At 46.9% G+C, this 24,342-nt stretch overlaps 1 protein-coding gene across 6 annotated transcripts in view; it reads right to left on the bottom strand.

Moving 5' to 3' along the window:
* The window catches only part of CPEB1 (cytoplasmic polyadenylation element binding protein 1), a 640,111-nt gene that overhangs the window by 321,828 nt on the left and 293,941 nt on the right, over positions 1 to 24,342 (bottom strand). For 4 of the 6 annotated variants that reach the window (XM_078684985.1, XM_078684979.1, XM_078684981.1 and 1 more), the window contains exon 3: positions 6,819 to 7,010. In XM_078684985.1, coding sequence (XP_078541111.1) covers positions 6,819 to 7,010 — 192 coding nt within the window. The remainder of the gene's footprint in view (positions 1 to 6,818; positions 7,011 to 24,342) is intronic. The other 2 variants (XM_078684980.1, XM_078684984.1) reach the window with 1 other exon arrangement.

The following is a 24,342-nucleotide window of genomic DNA, read 5'->3' as shown; positions in this document are numbered from 1 at the left end:
CTCGATCCACCAGCGTGTACAGACTCGAGCGTCGATGCCCTGGCTTTCTCCAGCCGATGCGCGGGATCAGCCCTCTTAGGTGCGCCGTGTCCTCCGACTGTCTGCCTTCGGCGCCGACGGCTTCGGGTCGGCGGGCTTGACAGCTGGTTTTGGCGCCCCAGTATTCGGCTCGACGCCCTTGGTTGACTTCACCGGGTCGACAGCCTTCTTCGGCTGCGTCGACTTGTCGGAAGACGAGGAGGCGGCCAGAGGGCAGACGTCCTCTTTCAACGGCGTCTCCATCACTTTCGTTTTCGTCGACACCGAAGCTTTCACTTTCGGGTTGACCAACGGCGGCTCCGTAGAAGTGTCCGTAGGCGAGGCCATGGATCTGGGTGTAAGGTCTTGGGTAAGGCCATGTGGCGATCCCTCGACCTGAGCCTTAGTGATTGTCTGAACGGGGCATAGCTCTTCCCCTGAGCTATCTTCCGTGGCCCCATAGGCCTCATTGTCGTCTCCTACCTCGTCGACGACTCCTTCAGTATCGAGCACTTCGACGTCTGCGTCGTAGTTTTAGTCGATCTCCTCCGCTGGAGTGGAAATCGGCTCTTGATCTTCTGGCTCGTCTGCTTCTCCCCTCTCGAAGATGTCCACCGGTGCGGGGGCCGAATGCTGGGCCTCCATGCGCCGAAGTCAAATCGTCTTCTTGGATCGAAAACTGGAACAAGCCATACAGTTGGCTTCATCGTGATCCGGCGAGAGGCACTTGTGGCACACCGGGTGGACGTCGATGTGGGGATACTTCGATCCGCACACAGTACATTTCTTGAACGGGCTCCGTTCCATGATGAAGTTTGGTTGCGTTGACTGGGCCTCGAGCACCGAAGAGTCACGCGACTCCTCTGGATGTCGGACTCTGGAACTGAGCCGAAACAGAGCTGGGCACCGAACGCAAGACAATACCGACGGTATAGGAAAAGGCCTTCGGGCCTTATGAAAAGTCTATATCGATTCCGAACTGGAGATGTCGAATATACATCCGAACCCAATGCCGGAAAAACACAATCTGGGGATGGAGTCGATGCCCATGGGCACTGTAGTCCAGGGGAGGAGCCACCTATCTCGTGATACTTCGAAGACTCTTCCAGGACAACAATGTGCAATCATCCGGACCCAACACTAGGCGGCGATCTATGTTATAGATATGAATTCAGGAGCCCACATGCCTCGAACATGATGTACTGCTGGAAGCCGGTTGGTTGAGCTCTAAGTATTTCATGTAATGGGCTGGAGAATTCACTTTTTATTATGACTTTATACTGTATTACGTATTGTTACCTTGGTCATAAGTTATATGAACCTCCATTGGAGATCTGTATCAAATAAAAGTTGTGATTTCCAAGCCCATTAGCTTATCTTAACGTGGAGTCTGCCAGGAGGGATCAGATTCACTCCCATACATTCCAAATTTAGAACAGCATGGCCAGCAATAGGCTTTGCAAAGTCTGTTAGGGGATCATTGTGTCCAATGGATAATTAAAAATAAATGCATTACCAATGCAAATTTAGATTGGCTGATCCTCCCATAGAACAGACTGAGATGTGCACACGTCCAGGAGACTATAGGTGCAGCACATTAGAGCAAAAGTGTTTTGGGAGAGGTGATGTGGGCTCACATTCTTCATGGGTTTATGAAAGTCTGCCTGCTTGGGTGGTTTACCAAGTGGCAATTTAATTTGTGCAGAACTTTTAAGTGAACCACAGTGCACCTAGGAAGTCTAGATATCCTCAAGTTACTATTCTTGATCTAAAGAATATTGGATTCAGTGATCTTCAAGCACCACAATAGCATTGGCTTGAAAACCTATTCCAAAAGATCTTATTCCTCAAGCAGGTGTCTCAGAAGGATGCAGCTTACGTTTTTGTAGTACCATTTGATGTGTTGAGCCAATCAATTCATTTTGCTTAATGTTTTATTGGACAGGAGGATGAGGTGTTGTGAAATTGGGTTTCCCGTTTCCAGTATAGAGGAAAACAGAAGAATATTGGTATTCGGAAGACCACATGTTTGACCTAGGGAAGAGACATTTAAGTTTCCAAGGATTTAAGCCACAAGAAAGTTTGGGTTAGTTCCAGCACACTCGGTTGACATATGGAACGTTAATTCCAACTCGTTTTAGTAATTTAAGATTCCGGACTGTGATTTTAAGGTATGTTCTACACCAAAGGAAAGTATTCAGAGTTGTGTAGAGTTTTCAGGAAGACAAAAAAACACAATTGGCATGAACGAACATGGGAATATTAGCGTAAAGTATGTGTGAACAGTTTTGATCGCCAACTGGGTGGGAGGGGACTATAACATTGACCTTTCTGATTTAGTTATTAAATGTCCTTTGGTTTAAGTTGGAGTTTGTGTCAGTGTAACAAGAAAGAGGTTCCATATAAATTCTTATTCAGAAGATCTGCTGTCAAGCACAATCTGGAGTGTATGATTTTAGCGAGTGGTTACTCAAGTTTGGACCATAATTGAGAGATATCTAGATTTAGTTCTTGGTATGGACTGGAGCCAATTGCTGACAGCTAAGCAAAACGTAGGCACAACCTAGAATTTAATAGGCATGGGCTTTTGGATTTATGCTAGACTTCATTCAGACCTTTTCTAAAAGTGGTTCAAGGGTTAGGATAAACAGAAGGGGCAGAACATCCTTGCAGTCCTCTTTGGAGTTTAAGTGTGAAGGAAAACATACGAATAAGAAATGAGTTAATAATTAAGCAAAGAACAATCAACAGGCCAGGTTCCGGTTGCAAAGTCATTTTCAGTTTAATTCCAGCAATCTCAAAAAACTGTATTGCAGCAATCTAAAGAACGCTTATTTCTACTTTAAGCATTTTGTTATCTAGAGAGATGCCACAATAAATGTAGTCTTTTCTTCTGCAAGCCAGGTGTCAACCAAGTATTCTATTTTGAATGTGGAAATTCACTGGTAAATAAAACAAGGTTGTCTTTGTGGCTTAGGAATATGAGCAGTGTCTAGATTTGCAATGAAACTAGAATTGTAGAGTGAAAGTTGGCCATCCCTAATAAATGCAAGGTCAACGTGGGCCTTTCCACAGTTATAGGACTACTTCTTTAAAAGAGTACCAAGGATTTTACTTGTTTGAAAGTGTAAAACGGCAACACAAGTTAAAGTGCAAGCTCCCCTTGATGCTACTGATCAGATTTCGAATTGTGGCAGCATAACCACAGGCTTTTTTCTTGAAGACTCGTGGTATTAAATTCCTAGTTCATCAAGTCATCTTCAAGGTGGGATAGAACAAGGGAGAGTGGCAAAACCAAGCGAGAGGGAGAGTTTGGATCCAGTTTCACTTTGGTGTCACTTGCTTAAAACTCATGTCTCAATTACTGGGACTAACCAAATCTCTCCTTCGCATCCAAGGAGTGGGCTAGAAACTTAGAGCTTTTTTTCCACATGCTTCATTTTGCTTTGAAGCTGAAGGAAATCAGCTGTGATCGGTTTCTTAAAATGTTATAGCAGCAAAGGTTGCACTATCACTCCTCCGAAAGTGAACTTCTCTTCAAAGAAAAAGTGGTTAAGTACCTGCTTTGTATCCTTTTAAACTACATTCACTGCCTGAAAAGCAATACATCTACCTCTCAATGCGGCATTGCATGCATTTCAGACACCTTCAGACGATGTCTGGGGTCTCATTTATATATTGAAACAAGTAGAGTAAGGAAACAGTTAACTTGTCCCCTTCCCCAAGTAGTATATGAACAAATGGAATGGGCCAGTCTTAAGTTTTTCAGGTCTACGGTCCGGACCAAAAACCTTCAGAAGGAGCAAACAATGCAAATAGTTTAAGGAAACCCCTCACCCACCTACCTGGTAGGTGGCATGCCTTATCGGGGCCCAGCTGGATCACCGTGCACAATCCAGCTGTGCTTCAACGCCAGAGTTACAGTGGAGCAGGTTGTTTGTGTAAAGAAAGTGAGGTGCTATGTGAAAGTGCAGTTATGAGTTCAAAATGCCACTAGGAATAAACCTTGTAAAAATTAATAAAAAGCACCAGACATGGGTTAAAACATTCTCGGGATTTGCATGAGGTTCTTAAATGTACCTCTGCCTCCCTGCGGAGATATAGGTCTACTAGTTTCAGCCTGGCTGTAAGGCTTTCTTCAGGACCAAAAATTGTGTGACCAAAAAAGGGGGGGTGAAATGGTCACAGTGGTGATATCAGCACACGCCCAAAGTGTGCTGTGAGTAGTGGATTGTTTACTTACAAATCCTCTGTATGGAGTACTTAAGAGTGTTCTTCCTTATGGATCCGATCGTGTTCTGTTATTACCCCTGCTGACCGTTTTGTCAAGGAAAATGGGTCGGTATGACCTGTGCACCAGCAGGACCCGATCGGCTGCATAGGTCATACCGACCCATTTCCTGTGACAAAAAGGTCAGCAGGGGTAATAGCAGAACACGATCGGATCCATGAGGAATAACACTCAGAGTCTAAGTACTCCATACAGAGGATTTGTAAGTAAACAATCCACTACACTCACAGCACACTTTAGGGCGTGTGCCGATATCACCACCACTGTGACCTTTCCACCCCCCCTTTTTTGGTCACACACTTTTTGGTCCAGAAAAAGCCTGATGAACCAACAGCCAGGCTGAAACTAGTAGACCTATATCTCCGCAGGGACGCAGAGGTACATTTAAAAACATGCAAATCCAGAGAATGTTTTTACCCATGTCCTAGGGCACTTTTTAAAAACTTTTACAAGGGTTATTCCTAGAGGCATTTTTAACTCATAACTGCACTTTCACACAGTACCTTACTTTCTTTACACAAACAACCTGCTCTGCTGTAATTCAGGCGATTACGCTAGGTGATCAAGCTGGGCCACGATGATGAAGCATGCCACCTACTAGGTAGGTGGGTGAATGGTTTCCTAAAGCTATTTGCAGTTTTTGCTCCGGACCGTAGACCTGAATAACCTCGAGACAGACTTGTCCATTCTGGGGTCTCATTTATTCATTGATGGATATTTTTTATTTGCAGATCACTTGCTTTAGTCAAGCTACAAGTCACTAGCAAGGCCCAGTGAGGTTTACACACCCCTGGGAATGTTCATGGCCTTAGAGAGATTAAAGCCTGATTTTTATCTTTTTTGAAAGGCTGCATCATGTTAGAGCCCAACTAATTTGACTTAACTTGCACCTTTTTGCAGTTATGCAGAACCAAAATGCTTAACACTACTTCCAACACCGTAGAACTAAAGATTAAAATACATTAGAGCAAAATTGATGTGAAATGCAAGCAGTGCCCATGATAGAGTGCTACATACTACATAAGAACGACATTCAAGTCTGTTGGTAGGTGCTTCAAAACAATGGTAATGTATTAGTAATGTTGGTGGAACCAGTGTGGTAGTCCTGCTCTACACCTACGGAGTTTAAAACCCACTAAAATTCTCCGGGCCAGGAAGGGACTGGATGAGTATGCCACTGAACAAACTTTTCTGGAAAGACAGATGTACCAAGATTCCCATTTCAACTGGCTGGTAATCAGTTTTGACAGAACCTACCTAGCTTGCCCTATCTAATGCAGGGCATTGCAGGGTCACCATGGCAGGGTACCATGGTGACCAAGTGGTTTATACTTCCGATAGAACCAGGTTACTTAAAATGACATGTTTAACATCCACAAGACCGTCAATCATGTAGCTGTGTGTACTACAAATACCAGTTACTATAACAACTGTTGGCCACAGCATCTACAATACTAAGGATGGTACTGTTCTGAATGGAATTTCACACTTTTTTGCATGAGGGGGAGTGCAGGAGGAGCTGGACTGTCAATGTGGAGACTTTAAAATTTGAGGGGCCATTGGTAATGTGAAGGGCCCAAGCAAAAGTAGCACTACATACCAGTTTCATATAGGGGAAATAAACTGAAGTTTATAGGTATGACCACAATAGATCCACTGCAAAACCACTACCAGCAGATTATGCTAGACGTGACGACAGTCAAGAGCAGTCGTTCGAGATGGTAAAAGTAGGTCACAGGACACATTCGTAAATTACTGCAAGGAGGGATTGGAACGTTCTAGCATCTCAATGCCACCCGCAAAATGCCAAAGTGACAGCAGCAATGAGTATCCTGCCAATAACTCATGCCATTCCAGATGATGCATCAACATCTCCAAGCAAGCTGGTTTAAGTGATGAGAAACGTCATAGTACCAAATTACAATATATTAGTAAGGTTTCCTCAAGCAAAATTAAACCTATCGAAAGCACTTTTCTAGCACTATCGCCACAAAACAAATTCTCAAAAATAATCTAATATAGTTTCAAACCCTCAGATTGGGGCTAGAAAGCCATTACAAATCTAAGCCGGCAAGAAGTCTGCAGACTGCTCCATCTGGAGGGGCTTAGCCGGCTGGTCAATCAGAATTCGTACAACACGCCCAGCAAAAACAAAAAGAACACGAGTGCCTAATGTTGTACACCTCAAAACATTCGATTAAAAGTACCCCAATTCTGACGGTAACTAAACCCTGCAATAATAGAAGCAAAGCCACTATCAGCTACGACCCGCTCCTAGGGCGGGCTGGTATTATTCTGCAGCGTCACTCGTGAGAAAGTGGCCACCTGCTTAAATATGATGCATTCTGTGCGCATCAGTGTCTAGGCAAAATCCCACTACTTGGTGTGCCAAATCCTATTTTTAGGGCGAATCCCCTCCCATCCCTCGCACTCCGATCACTTGACAGCCACAGCAAGCTTCGAGACAGCAGAGGGAGGGGGCGACAAACTGTTGGCTTCCGACACTCACCTGAGGGGCCGGAGTGGGCCGCAGCTTCCAGATCGTGGGTACCCCAGGGTCGGTCCCAGCCGGTCATGCTGAGGGACTGCAGGCCGAGGCACAGGTCGTTGGTGTCGGGCAGCACTCGAGGCGGATCCTGCACGGAGGTGGGGAAGAGCATCTTGCTGGCCGCCGCTGCCCCCTCGGAGTCCTGGAAGTCTGCTTGGGCGTAACACAAGAAAAGCGAGAGTTAAGGAAGCTGAGTTTGAGTCTCTTCAAAAGGCACTCTAATGGCGGAAAGCTGGTGTCGCCGTCCCTTTGCCACCTCCAGACCCAGGAGGCAGCCATGCATTCGGCAGCCCAAACAAATAAAAAAAATCCCCCACCCTTTCCTATCCTGTCTGCATTACTGACTGAGCCGGCATGTGACCCAGCGGCTGACAGCCTTCCACGCTGCCGCCTGTGACATCAGCTTCGCAATGCAACAGAACAATTGCTTAAAAGGGAGGGGTGGGTAAAAAGAAGGCAGTCTCGCATATGGGAAGAAAGGTGTAACCAAGGCAGGCTGAGTCACAAAAAGCCGGGCAGTCTGAAGAGAAGAGCGAGCAAACAGGACGCAGTGGGAATCTCTGCCGAGTCCCGTGCATACTACTGCGCAGCGACAGTGCAGAGAGGAGAATCTGCTAGTTCACTGTTGCGTCGCCCAGCCTCCACCCCTCGCCAGCCCCTCCCCACCCAAAAGCCCTGCTCTTCAGCGCTGGACCGTCTCCAGCCCTGAATCAGCAGCCCCGAGCTGCACAAATTCTGCTAGCATAATCTATTCGCCTAAACTTGGCTACTGGTTCACTGACGCTGCATTGTTTACCACTGAGTAATGTGGATAACCTTCAGAAGGGAAAGAAAATGAAGACATTGTTTAGCTGCAAGGGAGTGGACTGAACTCTATGCCGGCGTCACAGCCGGGAGGGCAGGATGATACGGCACTTCAAATGGGAAAATGAAAGGAAAACTCCAGCATGTCGCCAAAGGTACAGCATTAAACACTTTAGGGGGCCTGGCTGCCACTGTTAAGGGGTGGGAGTGAGGGGGGAGAAGAGGGGTTGAAAAGGCAGGCAACTGCACTCCAAGGAGTCACGAGGGCCAGGGCGTGGTGACCCAGGCACCAATAAAAGTTTAGTTTAAAAGGCACTGCTGTGTCTCTGCATCACAAGATTGAACAGTTACGCCGACACTCACCCCTCAGTAGGGCGGCCGAGCCTAACTCCATGCATCCGCCAAATTTTATTTTAGCGATTTTATATAGCGCGAACTTTACCCGAAGGTGTCAGAGCGCTTTACATAAGGACCAGTTGAAAAACATAAGGACTTAGGATTACATGCGTTACATAAAGGATACAAATACCTCAAGATGTAAAAGCCTGCCAATGCAAAGGAGTGATATTAAGGTGCGGGGCGAGACCATTATTTCCCAGAGATCACTTCAATGTGCCTTGCACTGGCCCAACTACTCTGATGCAGCAATTTGCAAGGGCACTCAGGCCTGTGAAAACGCCCTTGCCACTCCAATGCATTTGTCGGGACACTCCAATGTCAACACGCTGAAGGATTGCATACAGTTAATATAGAAGGGAAATCTCATCCACGAGAAATAAAAACCCTGCGCACGACTGAACTATGGCATATACATACACGCAGGTGGTTTAAGCATGCAATGACCAGTACAGAACAATGAAACAAGCAAATAGTTTTGAAATCAGGTCGGTGAGTGCAATGCGCCACCTAAGCAGTGGGAAATGAAATTCATGGATCCACCCTGTAGTACACGGTTTCTAAAGTAGGTACATGCACAACAGATTCAAGGTAACTGCCATCTAAAAGTTTAATTCCAAATCTCAAATATTAGTATACATTTAACTTACCCTGTAAGTATCGGTTTGTGGCATGTAGTGCTGTAGATTCACTCTACCGTTGGGCTTGGAAGTGTGCAATTTTTTCTTTGTAGAAGTTGGAGTCCAGAGGTGTAGTGACTCCTGCTTGCAATGTGCATGGTCCTGTACTCTATTGTTAGATAGTCTGTTTGGCGGGCGAGGATGGAGTGCAAGGTTTATCCTATGAAGAGGACCATGCGGAAAAAAAATGTAAGGTGTACAAATGCAACCAACACAGTTGACCTGGGATGAGGGTGGGTGCATGTGAATATACAGCATTACATGCCATAAACAGATGCTTACAGAGTAAGTAACTGTTACAGTCTGATTGCATATGTGGCTGTAGATACACATGATTAGCACAGACTGAAGTTTTTCTCCTAAGCAGTGGTTAACCGGTGCGGAGTATTTGTTTGAAATAACTTGGACTGTACTGCTTGACTGACAGTGGCTTGTTGTAGTGGTACGACATCTACACAGTAATGTAGAGTAAATGCGTTTGGTGTAGTCCAAAACTGCTTTGTATATGTCAGCTATGGGTAGATTACCCAGAACTGCAATAGAAGCTCTTGTGTAGAATGCTGTAGGGTGTGGTAGCTTGGCTATACAATAGCATGTTTGAATACATTTTACTATCCAACATGACACCAGATTTGAAAATTGCTTTACCATTTGTGTTTGAGAATGCTACAATGTAGTGGTCTTGCAAAACAATTGTGTTCCATCAATGTAGTACATTAGTGCTACGTAAAGATCTAATGCAGTGGTTCCCAATCTGCACCACGGCACCCCAGGCTGACCCCACCAACCAGAACAGCTTAAAGTTTAATACTTCCGTTTGCTACTTTTAAAATTTGGAATAATTTTCTAGAAGAAAGCAAGTTACTTACCTGTAACTTTGGTTCCCCAGTATTGGTAACTTTCATAGATTCCCATGCTTTGTATCATTCCCCGTTGTCGGATTGGGAGTCTCGGTAGTATCACAACCATAGGAACAAGAGAGGAAAAAATAGGCCTAGGCCCCATCTCATTTTTATCCTATCATCCTCTTTGTGTAAAAGAGACCAAACTTTTGTCAGGACCAATCAGAGCAGCCTCACCCCCTAGAACCTTCCTGAGAGAGCTCAGAGCCTCAGATTTTCTTGCCGTTGTGCAAACTGCCACTCTCTGTAAAAAAAACAGCTTTCCCAGGGGAGGAGGGTGGGTGCATGGGAATCTATGAAAGTTACCAATACTGGGGAACCAAAGTTACAGGTAAGTAACTGGTTTTCTTTCCCCAGTATTGGAACTTTCATAGATTCCCATGCTTTGTATCAGAGTAGCTAGCAGTAAATTACCAAGACACATTTTGTAGATACATGGCATCACAATCATATAGCAATACTTATAGCATAGCCAAACAAGAAACAAAATGTGCTCACCAAGATGGAGGGATCGGAGGGAAAGCTCACCTCTCAATGAAACAGATTCCGCAGAACTGCTTGACCAACAGCCGCATCATCTCGTCCTGCAGATTCCAGGCAGTAGTGTCTCGTGAAGGTATGAGTACTGCTCCACGTTGCTGCCCTGCAAATGTCTTTAATGGCGACTCCAGAAAAAAAGAGCCACAGACGATGCCAGAGACCTTGTGGAATATGCACGGACCTTCCTGTCCAGAGGCTTGCCCACCTCCTGACGACAGAATTGAATCGCACTGGAGATCCAGCGGGAAATGCCACTCTTTACCAAAGGAAACCCTTTCCGTGGTGCGCTGTAGGACAAACAACTGGGATGATTTTCGGAAGGGTCGTGTGCGTTCTAAATAGAATTTCAAGCATCTTTGAACGTCCAAAGAATGTAATGTGCGTTCCGCAGGCGTACAAGGGCGCGGAAAGAAAGACTTTAAAATCAAAGGTTCAATTAAGTGGAACTCAGACGGCACCTTTGGAATAAATTTCGGATTGGTGCGAAGAATAAGAACATCCTTTTTGAATTGAAGGAATGGATGCACTTTGGAGAGGGCTTGAAGCTCACACTCTTCTCACTGATGTAAGAGCTAAGAGGAGGGCAAGTTTCCAAGACAGGAATTTCAAGTCCGCCTTGTGCACCGGCTCAAACGGGGCTTTTATGAGTTGAGCCAGGACAAGATTGAGCTGCCAAACTGGTGGAGGAGGGCGAACTGGAGGATACATCCGAAACAAGCCTTTTAAGAATTGTTTAACAATCCTAGAGGACCATAAGGAAGGGCCTGAAGAACTACGCCGAAACCTTGAAATGGCTGCAAGATGTACCTTCACAGACTAATGCGCCAACCCAGACTTAGCCAATGATAGTATATATATGACAATAGTTGATGAGGAAGAGATTTGTAAGGATGGAGACCTTGTCTTTGACACCATAGGCAGAACTAAGCATGGGCGGATTTTGCGAATTGGCAATCCGCGAAATTGCGTATTTACGGATTCGCAATCCGCAAAATCCGCGTACTCTGGCGAATTTTGCGGATTCCTTTTTTTTGTGTTCGCATGCGTTTCTGCCATTTCGCAAGGGTTTTTTACCAGTTCGCAAACGCGAACTTACTTGTCGGGTAGCAACGGTCGCGACCATGTTGTTTCTACGTCTGGTTCATCAAAGCACCCTCTTTCACCACTGCCACCCTCTGGCTCACACCCATGCCACCCTCTGGCTCACACCCATGCCACCCTCTGGCTCATCACTGCAGATTATGGGGGGAAAAGCACACCTGCCCTGCCTCAACTGACATGAATGAATTAGGGGCTGATTAATGTGTCACTGAATTTGAACTTCCAGGCTGGCACCTGCTTCCTTATCTGTAATTGCTTTCTGTTGCAGTGTTATTTTTTTAACAGGACCTTTGTTGTATACTTGTAGCTATTCTGAGCCTGCTGTGAGGGTCAGAGCAGGGTCATAGAATAGTTGCAAGTAGGCAACTGAACTAAGAAGGGGCCCCTCAGGAAGCACTACAGGGAATGGTTACTAATAAGATTGAACTTTTGCACCTGCTGAGTGCTTTCAGTTTTGCAAAAATCCAACTATCCAGCAGCATCCACAAAAAGTAATCCTTCCAGGTCAAGATCCAAATCAAAGTGACCAGCACATGAAGAAAGCACTGGGAGGAGCCTGCTGGACAGGAACAGGAAGTTGGAGACTGTGGGGCACTTCCTTCCTCCCAGCCCTCCCCCCCCCAAAATAGACTCCTTGCAAAAAAAAAAAAAAAAGCGCAGGCAAATGTCAACCTGAGGAGTTATTCTGATAAAAATCATAATTTTCAAGGTTTATGCTGCCTGCTGGTGGATTTCTTGTGCGAAATTGCAAATTTTGCAATCTCGCAATTGCGAGATTGTCGCTGCCCGCCGCATCTACGTGTTCGCAAGTGTTTACTCCCGCGATGCCTGATCACGGGCCTTTATGACGTACTCGCGTTGCCAAACTCTCGCTGTGCAAGGTGGCAAGCCGCGATGACGTCAACAAACTCCCGCGGGATCCCGCAGCAAGATCCAAAATGGCGCAGCACACGCAAACGTGGAGAAAAACAACTCTGCAAATGCTGAATGACGGTAAGTGAACGCTGCGCGCCGCAAAATTGTATAGTATTCTAGTTGGCAAGTGCGACCAAGCAAAAAATCTGCTTCGCGCAGATTTGCGAATTTTCGGCAAATTCGCAAGAGTTCACGGATTGCGAATTTGCTGAAAATCTGCAAAATTCGCGAGCGGAACGGATTTTACGCCCATGCTTAGGCAGAACCTCTTCCATTTTGCCTTGTAGGTTTTATTAGTGCTCGGTGCTCGAGCCGGTGACAAAAAACTTCTCTACATTCTTGGGAGAGATTCAGATGACGGAACTCTGTTCAGGAGCCACGCTGTCAAGTGTAGCGATTTCGGATCCGGATGGTAAACCTGTCCCTGACTCCTTGACAATAGGGACGGAATTGGTCGTAAGCGAATTGGAGGAGCCTGGGAGAGCCGAAGGAGTTCTGTGTACCAAAATTTCTGGGGCCACGCTGGTGCAATGAGAATCATCTTGCATGGTTCCGCCTTCATTTTCCTGAGTACTCGAGGAATGAGGGGAATTGGAGGAAAAGCATAAAAGAATGCGCTGTACCAGGCCATCGAAAGGGCGTTCCCCAGAGATCCCTGATGGTGAACTTTGTTTGCGTAAAACCGGCATCTGGCGTTCACCGGAGAGGCAAAAAGGTCGATGGTTGGTGTCCCCCAGACCGAAAACACTCTCCAGAATGGACTGATTCAATTCCCATTCGTGAGTCACCTCTGGCGACTCAGGGCATCCGCCTCGACATTAAGCGAGCCTGCCAGGTGTTCGGCCCTCAGACTGATGCTGTGAAGAATCGCACAATCCCAGATCCTCTGAGCTTCCTTGGACAGAGTTTGCGACCTCGTTCCCCTTGCTTGTTGACGTAGTGCATGGCCTTCGTATTGTCCGTCCGGACCAGCACTGTATGATTTCGAACTCTGGGAAGGAAAGCCTGCAAAGCCAACCGAATGGCCGTCAGCTCCAAAAAATTGATATGGCACTGGCGCTGCTCTGGACTAGTGCCCGCTGACTTGAAGCTCTCGGAGCACTGCTCCCCAGCCTTCCAAAGAGGCATCCGTGGTCATGATCAGGGGGGATGGTGAAATTCTGAACTTCAGACCTTGTGCGATATTGTCTTGTACTAGCCACCATTCGCATGCCTCTCATTGCTGATGTCACCAACACCTTGTCGTTTAATGATCCCTCTGCTTGGCACCATTGTTTGTCTAGTTCCTCCTGCAGAGGACGCATTCGCAGCCTGCAATGTGGTATTAATGGTATGCAGGATGACATCGACCCGAGAAGGGACTTGTATTGACGGACTGAAAGGCATTTCTTGGGGAACAGTTGGCGAGCGGATACGATCAACTTCTGTGGACGTTCCTCCGAAGGACGAGCTGTGCATTGCGTCGTGTCCAAAATGGCCCCAAGGAACCTTGTGGATCTGGAGGGCTGTAGAACTGACTTGTGTACGTTTAGCTGAAGGCCCAGGTGACTGAACAACTGAATGCAAGTTGAAACAGCTTGAGAGGTTTCCTTGAAAGATGGAGCCTTGACGAGCCAGTCGTCCCAAGTAAGGGAAAACCTCCAGGGATTGTTTTCGTAGAAAAGCTGCTACTGGTGCCAACACCTTGGTGAATACCCGAGGTGCAGACCGAAGGCCAAACAGAAGCACCTTGAATTGGAAATGGCTCTTGCCCACTGTGAATCGCAGATATTGCCTGTGAGCTGGGTGTATCGGTATGTGGAAATACGCGTCTTCTAAATCCAGAGACGCCAAATAGTTGCTTGGGTTCAAAAGAGGAAGAATTTCTTGGAGAGTAACCATCCTGAAAGAGAGCTTGATGAGATAAGTGTTGAGCTCTCGTAGGTCTAGTATGGGGCGCCAAGTCTGCCGTTTTCCGCACCAGGAAGAACCTGGAATAAAAACCTCTGCCCCTCTGAGAGAGAGGTACCGGTTCTATTGCCCCCTTGAGGAACAATTGGTGGGCTTTGAAGTGGAGCAGTCCCAGATGTTTTATGCGGATGGCGCCTGGAGCTCTTGTTGGAGGAAGATCTTGGAATTCCAGCATATGGCCACTCTACAATATTCAGGACCCACTGGTCCGATGTTATACACTTCCAGCTGTTCAGACAAAATTATATCCTGCCCCCCCACTGATGTGACTGGGAGGGTAGGAACAGTAGGTAGAGCCAGGAGGCCGCTATTGCCTCTTGGCGTAGTCACGTCCCTGACGGTTCGGACGCCCTTGCGGAGGTTGGCGAGAGTAAGACGCCGATTGTCCCTGTCGTTGATTTGAATATTGAGGCTTATAAGACTGCGAAAATGCAGACGAGCAGAGAAAATTTGGAGAAGAAGTAAAACTGATGAGACCCGAGCAATTTTTCTAGATGCTCAATCAATTTACTATAAAAACATAAAGCAAGCTAGGAAACACTGCCTAATGCAACAACTTGCAGAAGCGGGTAACCGTCCCAAGGAGCTTTTTAATATTTTGCAAAACTTTGTTAAACCCGTCGCATGTGAGAGCGCCGATGATTTCTCGCAGACTTTATGCGATGAAATCTCACTATTCTTTGAGGATAAAATAAACATAATTTACGAAAGAATAGTGGCAGCTAACAACAACATGGGTGACACTAATAAGCTCCTTCCCTCGATCCCGCTAAAGCACAATAAGTGTCCCTTGCTATTCTTCCCTCCAATTGCCAATGCAGAGCTCCTTCCTCTTATTGCCCACTCAAAATCCGGGTCCCCAAATGACCTCCTCCCTGCCAAGATGGTTGCCCCTCTGATTTCTCTCTTGGGACCCTCTATACAGAATGTCATTAACATCTCTCTTGCGAAAGGGCAGGTCCCGGCAGACTGGAAAAGGGCGGTGGTAAAACCGATAAGAAAAAAGCGGCATCCCCATGAACAGACCTCTCAAACCTGCGTCCTATTTCACTCTTGCCTTACATCGGCAAGATAGCGGAGAGGCACGTGAACACCTATCTATCAGGGCATCTAGAAGCAACAGAGGGCCTGGACCATTCGCAATCTGGGTTCAGGCCAAACCACAGCACCGAATCAGCCCTTCTAACAGTGACCAACAACATCAAAATGGCACTGGATGAGGGCAGTTCTATGATTCTGGTGCTGTTGGATCTCTCCGCAGCTTTTGATACGGTGTCTCACATGGTGCTTCTCGAACGTCTAAGGGACGTAGGCCTGGAGGGAGTGGCTCGGTCATGGGTGAAGAGCTTTCCATCTGGCCGCTCCCAAGAAGTTAGGCTGGGCTCCCACAAATCCACAGACAGGGAGCTCGACAAGGGAGTGCCACAAGGTTCATGCTTAAGCCCAACACTATTTAATGTGTACGTGGCCCCCTTGGCCAACTTAGCAAGATCATTTGGGTTTACCCCGGTGTCGTATGCTGACGACACCCAACTCCTCTTTCCTTTTAAAAATCTGACACCTGCAATAAAAAGATCATTTGCTGAGGGAATGAGAGCAATATCAGAGTGGATGTCATCAAACTGTCTTCAGTGCAATGTAATGAAAACAGAGGTCATGCTGTTTGGACAAGTGTCAACACATTGGTCACCTGAATGGTGGCCTTTAGAATTAGGACCTGTTCCTAGTCCCAAGAGCACGGTAAAAAACCTGGGAGTTTTATTAGATCAGATACTCACTCTTAAAGATCATGTAAACCAAGTGGCTGGTACCTGCTTTCGGGCAATTGGAATGCTAAGAAGAGTGTTTCCCTATCTGCCAGACTGCCACAGGAAAACACTTGTGCAGGCGTTAGTTACCAGCAGAGTGGATTACTGTAACGGTCTTCTTTTAGGAGCTAATGAAGGTCAACTTAATAAGTTACAAGTAATCCAAAACAAGGCCGCGAGGACTGTCCTGAATGTTCCCCCTAGGACTCCATCTCGCCCCCTGATGACTAGACTCCACTGGTTACCAGTAAGGAAGCGAGTACAGTTTAAGATTCTGTGTACCATTCATAAAAGCGTGATAGGTGAAGGTCCAAAATATTTGGCTAAAATTTTTCAGCCATATGTTCCTGGGCGCTCCCTGCGATCCAGCGATTTGCAGCTATTGCAGATACCCAGAATAAAGAAATCCAGACAAGGAGGCCGAGCGCTGGCCCATGCAGGACCAGTGCTCTGGAACTCTTTACCTCTTGAGTTGAGATCACTCACTAACCATCTGGTTTTTCGGAAGACCTTAAAAACATACCTATTCACTAGTAATTAGCGCTTCCATTGTAACATGTAATACTCCCTTCTGAACACGACTATCTGGAGTTATATTCTTACTGGCAAAAGCGCGGAGATACCCCTTCGGGGGTCTATTCAGGCGCTATACAAGAATATAAAATAAATAAAAATAAATTGTGAGGAATATCTGTTGGGTGTTGCCTCTATACGAAGAGAAACCTCTGCCAGGAGCGCCTCTAAATGGGACCTTACGGTAGTTGAGTGATCCCAAAGACATTGCCGTGTCCGTATCCTTTTTCATATTTTGCAAGGTATCCTAAACATGCTTACCAAAGAGCATCTCTCCATCAAACGGGAGGTCCAGGATCTTATTTTGGACCTCCTGACGAAACCAGGTGGCTCTCAACCAGCCCTGGCAACGTAGCACCGCTGACCCCGCTAAGGCACAAAAAGCCGTGGAAGCTATATCCATAGCGCAGTCGATAACTTCGGAGGAGGATTTTTCTCCCTCCATCAGCACTCTCTTGGCCTTCTTCCCTCGTGGAGTCTGGCAGTTCCACAAACGGTTCCATGTCACACCACATCTGGCGATCGTATCTGCCTAGAATGGCGAGAGCATTTGCTGCTCGAACAAGCAAGCTGGCCATGGAAGAAAGCTTCTTCCCCACGTTATCCAGGCGCCTACCGTCCTTGTCCGGAGGCGTAGTCAAAGGTGTGGATGTGTTCTTGGACTTGCTTTGGGCGGCCTGTGAGATCACCGAATCAGGCTTCGGCTGTCCAAGACAAGCTGGACTGCCCTCTGGGGCCTTATACTTCTTCTCCAGCCTGGGGAGAACTGGAATAACAGTGGCTGGATTTTGCATGATTTTCATACCTTCCTCCCACACATGTTCAAATATGGGAATGGACTTGACAGATCTTCTGTTTTGTTCCTTGAAGTCATAGAGGAAACATTCAGACTCTTCCCTCGTAATTGGCAGTCGAAACCTCTTTGATGCTCTCCATCAGGTTATGGAACCCCCCTATTTCAACTGGAGGGGAAATAGAAGTATCCCGACCAGTGGCGTCTGGATCTTGTAGCCCACTGTCACCTTGATCCAAGTCGGGGTCCTGCAATGGATCAGTCAAGGGATCCACCTGGACATCATCATCCGAAGAGGTATCCTGCTGGACAGTATTGGCGGGTTCGGGATCCGGTGTTTGGGAAAGGACCATAGGCATGACCGCTGGTGGCATGAGGGGCACCACTTGCGAAGGAGGCAGAACGAGAACTGGCTGCGCTTGTGGCAACACCTGAGGTGGAGGTTGCGCAGACTGTTTTGAAGGTTCCGAAGGAAACCTGGTTCTATAGTCCTGCAGCATCATCTGTAGATCAGAGATTAGAGAGGTGGGCATGGCCACCATGTCCTGCCCTAAACCAGGTGGAAGTCGCTCTTGTGAAACAGTGATGCAATTGTTGGCCACCTGTATGCTCATAACATTCCTCCGTGTCAGTCTCCTGCAATTTTACATTTAAGTCGAGGGACTGTAGGCATCCCCATAATGGCCACTCATCCTCATCCGACTCATCATCCAGAAGCATTGTCGGTGGATGCGACGAAACTAGTCTGAGACGTCATTTCAGGCGTAATTTTCATCTTCTGCAGAGGAAAATGCATTTTTTGACCAGTCGACAGCCTCGTCGACGGAGCCGTCGTCGACGGTGCAGCAGTCGTCGACGGTATTGTCGATGGAATAGTCGACGGTACAGTGGCCTTCGTCGACGAAGTCTTGGTCGTCGTCGACGGAATAATAGTCGACGGTTTCGTAGACTAACTCGTCGTCATCACCATCAGTGTCGTCGAAGTGGTCGTCGACGAGGCAGTCGACAGCACCTTTCCGGAGCTCATCGTCGTCGACGTGGAAGAAGCTATCGTTGACGAACCGGGAACCTTGAACGACGACGAAGTCGTCGACGGGGCGATCGCTACAGACGACAAGCTCGTCGACGGAGCCAAGGAAACAGCGAGAATTTTCCCAGAAGCAATCGTAGTAGACGTACCTGGTGTTTTCGTCGTCGACGGACGCTGTTTTTTCTCCGGCCCGGTTCCTGGAGTATTTGTCACCGTTTTTTTCCTTTTTGGACAGAGGAGAAGTGATAGTAACCTCCTTTTTGTCCTTTGAGGCTGTAACAAATCCAGCAGCCTGTCCCTGCCTCTCCTTTTCACTTCCGTGAGGAGATTGAAGGGGACCAGCCCTCAGACCCGACAGATCTTATATGGGGCCTTAAGAGGGGGCTCAGCTGAAGAACCAGGGGGAGACCTACCACTCTTCTTGGATCTGTGAGAGGAAGCCAGAGATGTTGAATCCTCTTCCTCTGATGAGAGCACCTCCTTTCGAGTCTTCATTTTTTGAAGCCAGGTCAAAAGCCGACCCTCTCTGTCACGAAGTGTCTTTGTAGAGAAGGTTCTACAAATTTTGCAGTATGTGGCCTTGTGGTCCGGGTATAAGCAATAGATACAGCTTTGATGCTTATCTTCCACAAAAAGTCGCTTTTTCCCCACAAGAGGCACAGGACCTGAATAAGGCCTTCTCCTTGTCAGACATGTCTTGATTTCAGTAGAAAAATTGAAGAAATAACCAGTAAGATAGAGAAAACTGAGCAGAGCTCAGTGGAGACTCCCTAGCACAACGTGCGGTAGAAAAATCTGAGGCTCTGAGCTCTCTCAGGAAGGTTCTAGGGGGTGAGGCTGCTCTGATTGGTCCTGACAAAAGTTTGGTCTCTTTTACACAAAGAGGATGATAGGATACAAACGAGATGGGGCCTAGGCCTATTTTTTCTCTTTTGTTCCTTTGGTTGTGATACTACCGAGGCTCCCATTCCGACGACGGGGAATGATAAAAAGCATGGGAATCTATGAAAGTTCCAATACTGGGGCAAGGTCTGATTGTCGTTTGGGGATAGAACTATTAATCAGATTTTTTATTGCACATTGTATAAATTGAATTCTGCTCACTGTGCATGTTCAAACAGGAGGTCGACGTTTTTCATACAATGCAGCCAAACTATGGAACCGGATTCCTGAGCATATTCGCTTGGAACCTAATTACCTTAGTTTCAGGAAACCGCTGAAAACCTTCCTTTTCTCCTGAGATGTGCTTGCTGAGTGAGGCATCTCACCAAAGTGCTGGGATCCCCTTGGGTATCCATGCGCTATACAAGTGCGTACTCATTCATATAGCGCTCTTTGCCCGAGACCTCCCCACCCCCCAGTCCACCACAGTCATTAGCTGACTGAGTGGGGGGTGGTCTCGGGACAATTACTTGCGACCCACTTCCGGTTTGGGCCACAGGGTAGAGAAGTGTGGCTCAATGGTTAGAGCGGCAGACCCTGATGCAGTAGTCTGGCCGGGACCAAGGTTCAATTCACGCCTCTGCGGGTCTCGGGCTCAATTTCCTCGGACCTGATAATTCTCGCCTCAGTGCCTATTCTAATCATGACTCCCACTCTGCACCTCTGGGTAATAGCTTGCTTAATCTCTACAACGGCCCCAACAATGCTGAGGATGCCCGACTTCACCTTGGGGGTGCCCAGGAGTGGGCTCCTCACAGGAAAAAGACCAGGAAGGGTTCCTCGGCGGTATTCGTACCAGCGCTGAGATGCCTACGGGTAGTCTTGCGCTATACAAGTGCGTAATCATTTCATAACGCCATCTTGGGAAAGGGACGGTCTAGTTGATCCGGTCCCTACCCAAGCCAAGCCCTTTAAAAAGCCTATGGCACGTGCATGCAGCAGGCGTGCCAAAGGCAAGCCCGTCTGTGCCAGGCCAGGACCCGGGGCCATGTCCCCGGTTTCATTAAATAGGAATACTTTAATTTACTCTTCCAAACAACTGTTGGACTACCATACGAATCCACTTTCAGATTTACACTTCTCAATATTGAGAAAGCTAGTGACGCCTGTCTGGGATGTAACTTAAAAGTGCACATCGGATTATGCAGGACACCTAATGTCTTAACATCTACTCCCACTAAACAAATTAATTTGCAATTCGAAAACACCACACCACCTACTAAGAATTTTTTTTTATATTAACGGTCGCTCACTCCCTAAACCCCAGGCTGATGTCTGATCTGCTAATGGACAAACTACCAGATGCTATCTTTCATAGAGACGTGGCTTAACACCAGCTCTGGTCCGGATATAGCAGATTTGCCCCATAACTAGGTTGTAGTCAGGGAGGATAAAAGGTGGTGGGATTGCCATAATTTACAAAAATGCATATAGCTGTAAGTTTGATGGCTTGAAGATCACCGGCTGCGAAGCTGCAGTGTATAAAATGACTAACTCCACACTTTACCTTCTCGGGGAAATTGTTTTAGACCCCCCGACCATCTGGGCCTTGGGCCACACCCTTCCCTGATTTGGTCACCCCCTTCCTGCTCAGCTCGGCGAATTTCTCATTTCTAGGGGATCACAACCTCCATTTGGAGGACTGCCTGTACTATCAGTAATACTCTCATTTCAGTCTTAGCAGCTATCAATATCCTGCTCTGCAATTCTGGTCCTACACAAAACCGGCCACCTATTGGACCCTATATGCTCTACTCTATCCAATATGGAATGTCACAGCAACTCCTTTGTGCTCGTCCAACCACTTTTTGGTTGTTTTAAACTAATGATTCCAGAGAATTTGCATGTGGCGTCTTGTGGCACTCTATAAAATTAAGGAATTATTTATTTATTTAAGTAGCTTATACAGCGCGCAGCTACCCCCGAAGGGGTGTCCCGGCGCTAAAAACAGGAACTCACGACTAAAGAGGGGAAGCAGGAGGAATCTAGGATTGGAATCATGTTCTGGAGAAGAGCCACGTTTTTAGTTTACTGCGGAAAAGGGATTCTGAAGGGCAAAACCTGAGGTCAAGTGGGAGGCAGTTCCATAGTTTAGCGGTCGTCACGCTGAACCCTCTGCCGCCCATTCTAGATCGTCGAAAGCCAGGTACAGTCAGGAGACGTAGATTATTGGATCTCAGAGTTCTCACTGATTGAGATATTACCACTCGCTCTTTCAGATATCCTGGCCCTAGACCGTTGATGGCACGAAAGGCGAGGGTGAGAATCTTGAATTGAATGCGGCTTGCAATGGGGAGCCAGTGTAGCTCTTTGCAATAAAAAGCAACCGACTGATGGTAAGGGATATTTCCAATCAGTCTAGCTTCCGCATTCTGCACGATCTGGAGACGATCAATCAAGTATTGAGGGGCACCAGCGTATAAGCTGTTGGCGTAATCTAAATGGGATGTGATGAGGGCCTGAGTGATAGTTCTACGGACGTCTAAAGGGAGGTAAGGAAAAATCTTTTTAATCATGCGAAGTTTCGCGAAGCAGGCTGAGGTGACCTTGTTAATTTGCGTTTTACAGGAGAGTGAGTCATCGAACTGAAAGCCAAGGTTACGTGCTGATCGGACAGGGGAGGGCGGGGGGTTAAGCGCTGTGGGCCACCACAGGCTGGGGGATATTGGAACTTTCTGGTTAAAAAAGAAGACCTCTGTCTTATCAGTATTAAGCCTAAGGTGGTTGATGGTCATCCAGGCACAGATGTTATCCAAACAGTGGCGGAAGTTGGCAAAGGTGGAGTCAGAGTGGTCTCTAAAAGAGAATATCAGCTGAGTATTGTCAGCATAAGAGACCACCCTGACCCCACAGGACTCCACCACTGTAGCCAAGGGAGCGAGATAGACATTAAAAAGCAAAGGGCTCAGGGCAGAGCCCTGCGGAACACCACACAGCAGGGGTTTACCCTCTGATTTAAAAGGTCCGAGCGCCACCCTCTGCGTTCTGCCAGTGAGGAATGACTCAACCCAGGCTAATGCAGAGCCGCCAATTCCAGCCTGCCTTAGACGGTTAAGAAGGATTTTATGTGAAACCGTATCAAAAGCGGCGGATAGGTCGAGGAGGACCAACATGGCCTCCTCGCCCCTATCCACACACTCACGGACGGTCTCAGCTACTTCCAAGAGAGCAGTTTCGGTGCTGAAGCCCGCTCTAAAGCCAGATTGAGAGTCGTGTAGAAAAGAGTTGTTTTCAAGATATTCAGTCAGTTGCAGCTGGATGGCCTTCTCCAGAATTTTTGCGGGTTTGGGAAGGAGGGAGATGGGGCGAAAGTTGTTAAATTTTGTAGGGTCGGCATCAGGCTTTTTCAAAATGGGGACTAAGAGAGCTTCCTTCCAAATAGATGGAAATATGCCATGATGGAGGGAGGCATTCCAAATAGAAAGAAAGGGGCAAGCCAGTATAGGGGCTAGGTCACCCAGGACCTTGGCAGGAATAAGGTCAGAAGGCGAACCTGAACTGCACTGGGTGAATAACCTGAGTGCGGTCTCGTGAGACAGCTCGTTAAAAGACTGTAGGGAAGCCGATTCCGGAGCCAGGTCAGGAGGAACCGGGAAGTGTTCCTCAGCAGGGAAAGAGGTACTAATTTTATCGATTTTCTCTAGAAAATAATCAGACAATCCATCACATAGAGCCTGGCTAGAGGGGTTCTGCGAAGCCCTGGCGGGAGGGTTTACAAACTCTTTAACAATATTAAAAATGGTTTTGGAGGAGTTCTTAGCTTTAGAGATTTGAAGTGAGAAATAATCTCTCATGGTGACTTTTTTTAGTTTAAGAAATTTCCTCAAGGCAGTTTTGTAAGTAGCTTTGGATTCGGGGTCATAATTCTGCCTCCACTTGCGTTCTAGTATTTTGCAGCGGCTTTTTTCCTCTCGAAGGATCAGTGAGAACCACGGGGCAGAAGGGCGTGTTCGAAAGGAGGTAATAGGTTTAAGGGGGGCGATGGAGTCAATAGCAAGAAGTAGTGCGGAATTAAGTTTGGACACATTTTCATCAATGTCACTAGACAAAGGGTCCGGCTGATAATGAAATAAAGGATCTAAGGTCTAATTGGAAAAAGCTGGACATAGATAATTTTAACAAATTTGTTATAATGCCCTTATTTTTTAAAAATACTTTTGATATAGACTTAGTAACGTTTAAAAATTGGATTCGTAAAGCTAGACCCCCATCCCCCTCAGTTTTCAGACAAGTTAAAAGCAGAGAAAACTAAATGCATGCAATGGTCATCCCACTATTGCAAAAGGCCAAAACTGACCCTACGGTGTCCTCAAACTATCGGCATCTCTTTGCTTCCTGTATTTTCAAATTTTTTAGAGAGGCACATCAATGGTCAACTGTCCCAGTTTATTGAAAGTAACAGGCTTCTGCATCCTTCACAATCTGGTTTTCGAACCGGTCACTGAGACTGCTCTTGGTGTAACCGAAATGTTGCGCCAGAACCTGGATGCAGGCAATACAGTAGCACTTGTCTTACTGGATCTAAGTGCGGCCTTTGACATGGTGTCCATTGCTGTGTTGATAAACTCCTTGCAATCCTTAGGGGCTACTAGTTCCACACTTAGCTGGCTAATCTTCTCACTGGCCGTACGTTCCAGGTTCTCTTCTGTAGCAAACTCCAAGATCCCTTCATCCCCGTATGGAGTCTCCCATGGGTCCAGCGTTGTTTAAGATTTGTTAGACCCCTGGCAACGATCGCTGAAGAAGCTGGGCTGTCGTTATTTTCATATGCTGACAAGCAGATCATTTTTTCACTTTCTGCGGGAAAAGACTTATCAATCTGCTCTCCGGGCTGGGCTTAGCAAAGTGGCATCATGGATGCATGCCAATCCTCAAGCTGAATGATGAAAAAAACAGAGGTCCTGGTACTGGGAAAAGAAAGCTCTGGGGTCCGCAACATTGGCTCACAGAAATGGGTGCAGTACCGCAGCCTTCCCATCATGTTCGCAACCTCAGCTTTATTATTGACTATTCACTACATGTGTCAAGACACACAGGCTGCTGCAACATGC

Source organism: Lissotriton helveticus, chromosome 3_2, assembly GCF_964261635.1.
Source record: "Lissotriton helveticus chromosome 3_2, aLisHel1.1, whole genome shotgun sequence".
Lineage (NCBI taxonomy): Eukaryota > Metazoa > Chordata > Amphibia > Caudata > Salamandridae > Lissotriton > Lissotriton helveticus.
This window is presented reverse-complemented; position numbering and strand designations above follow the sequence as displayed.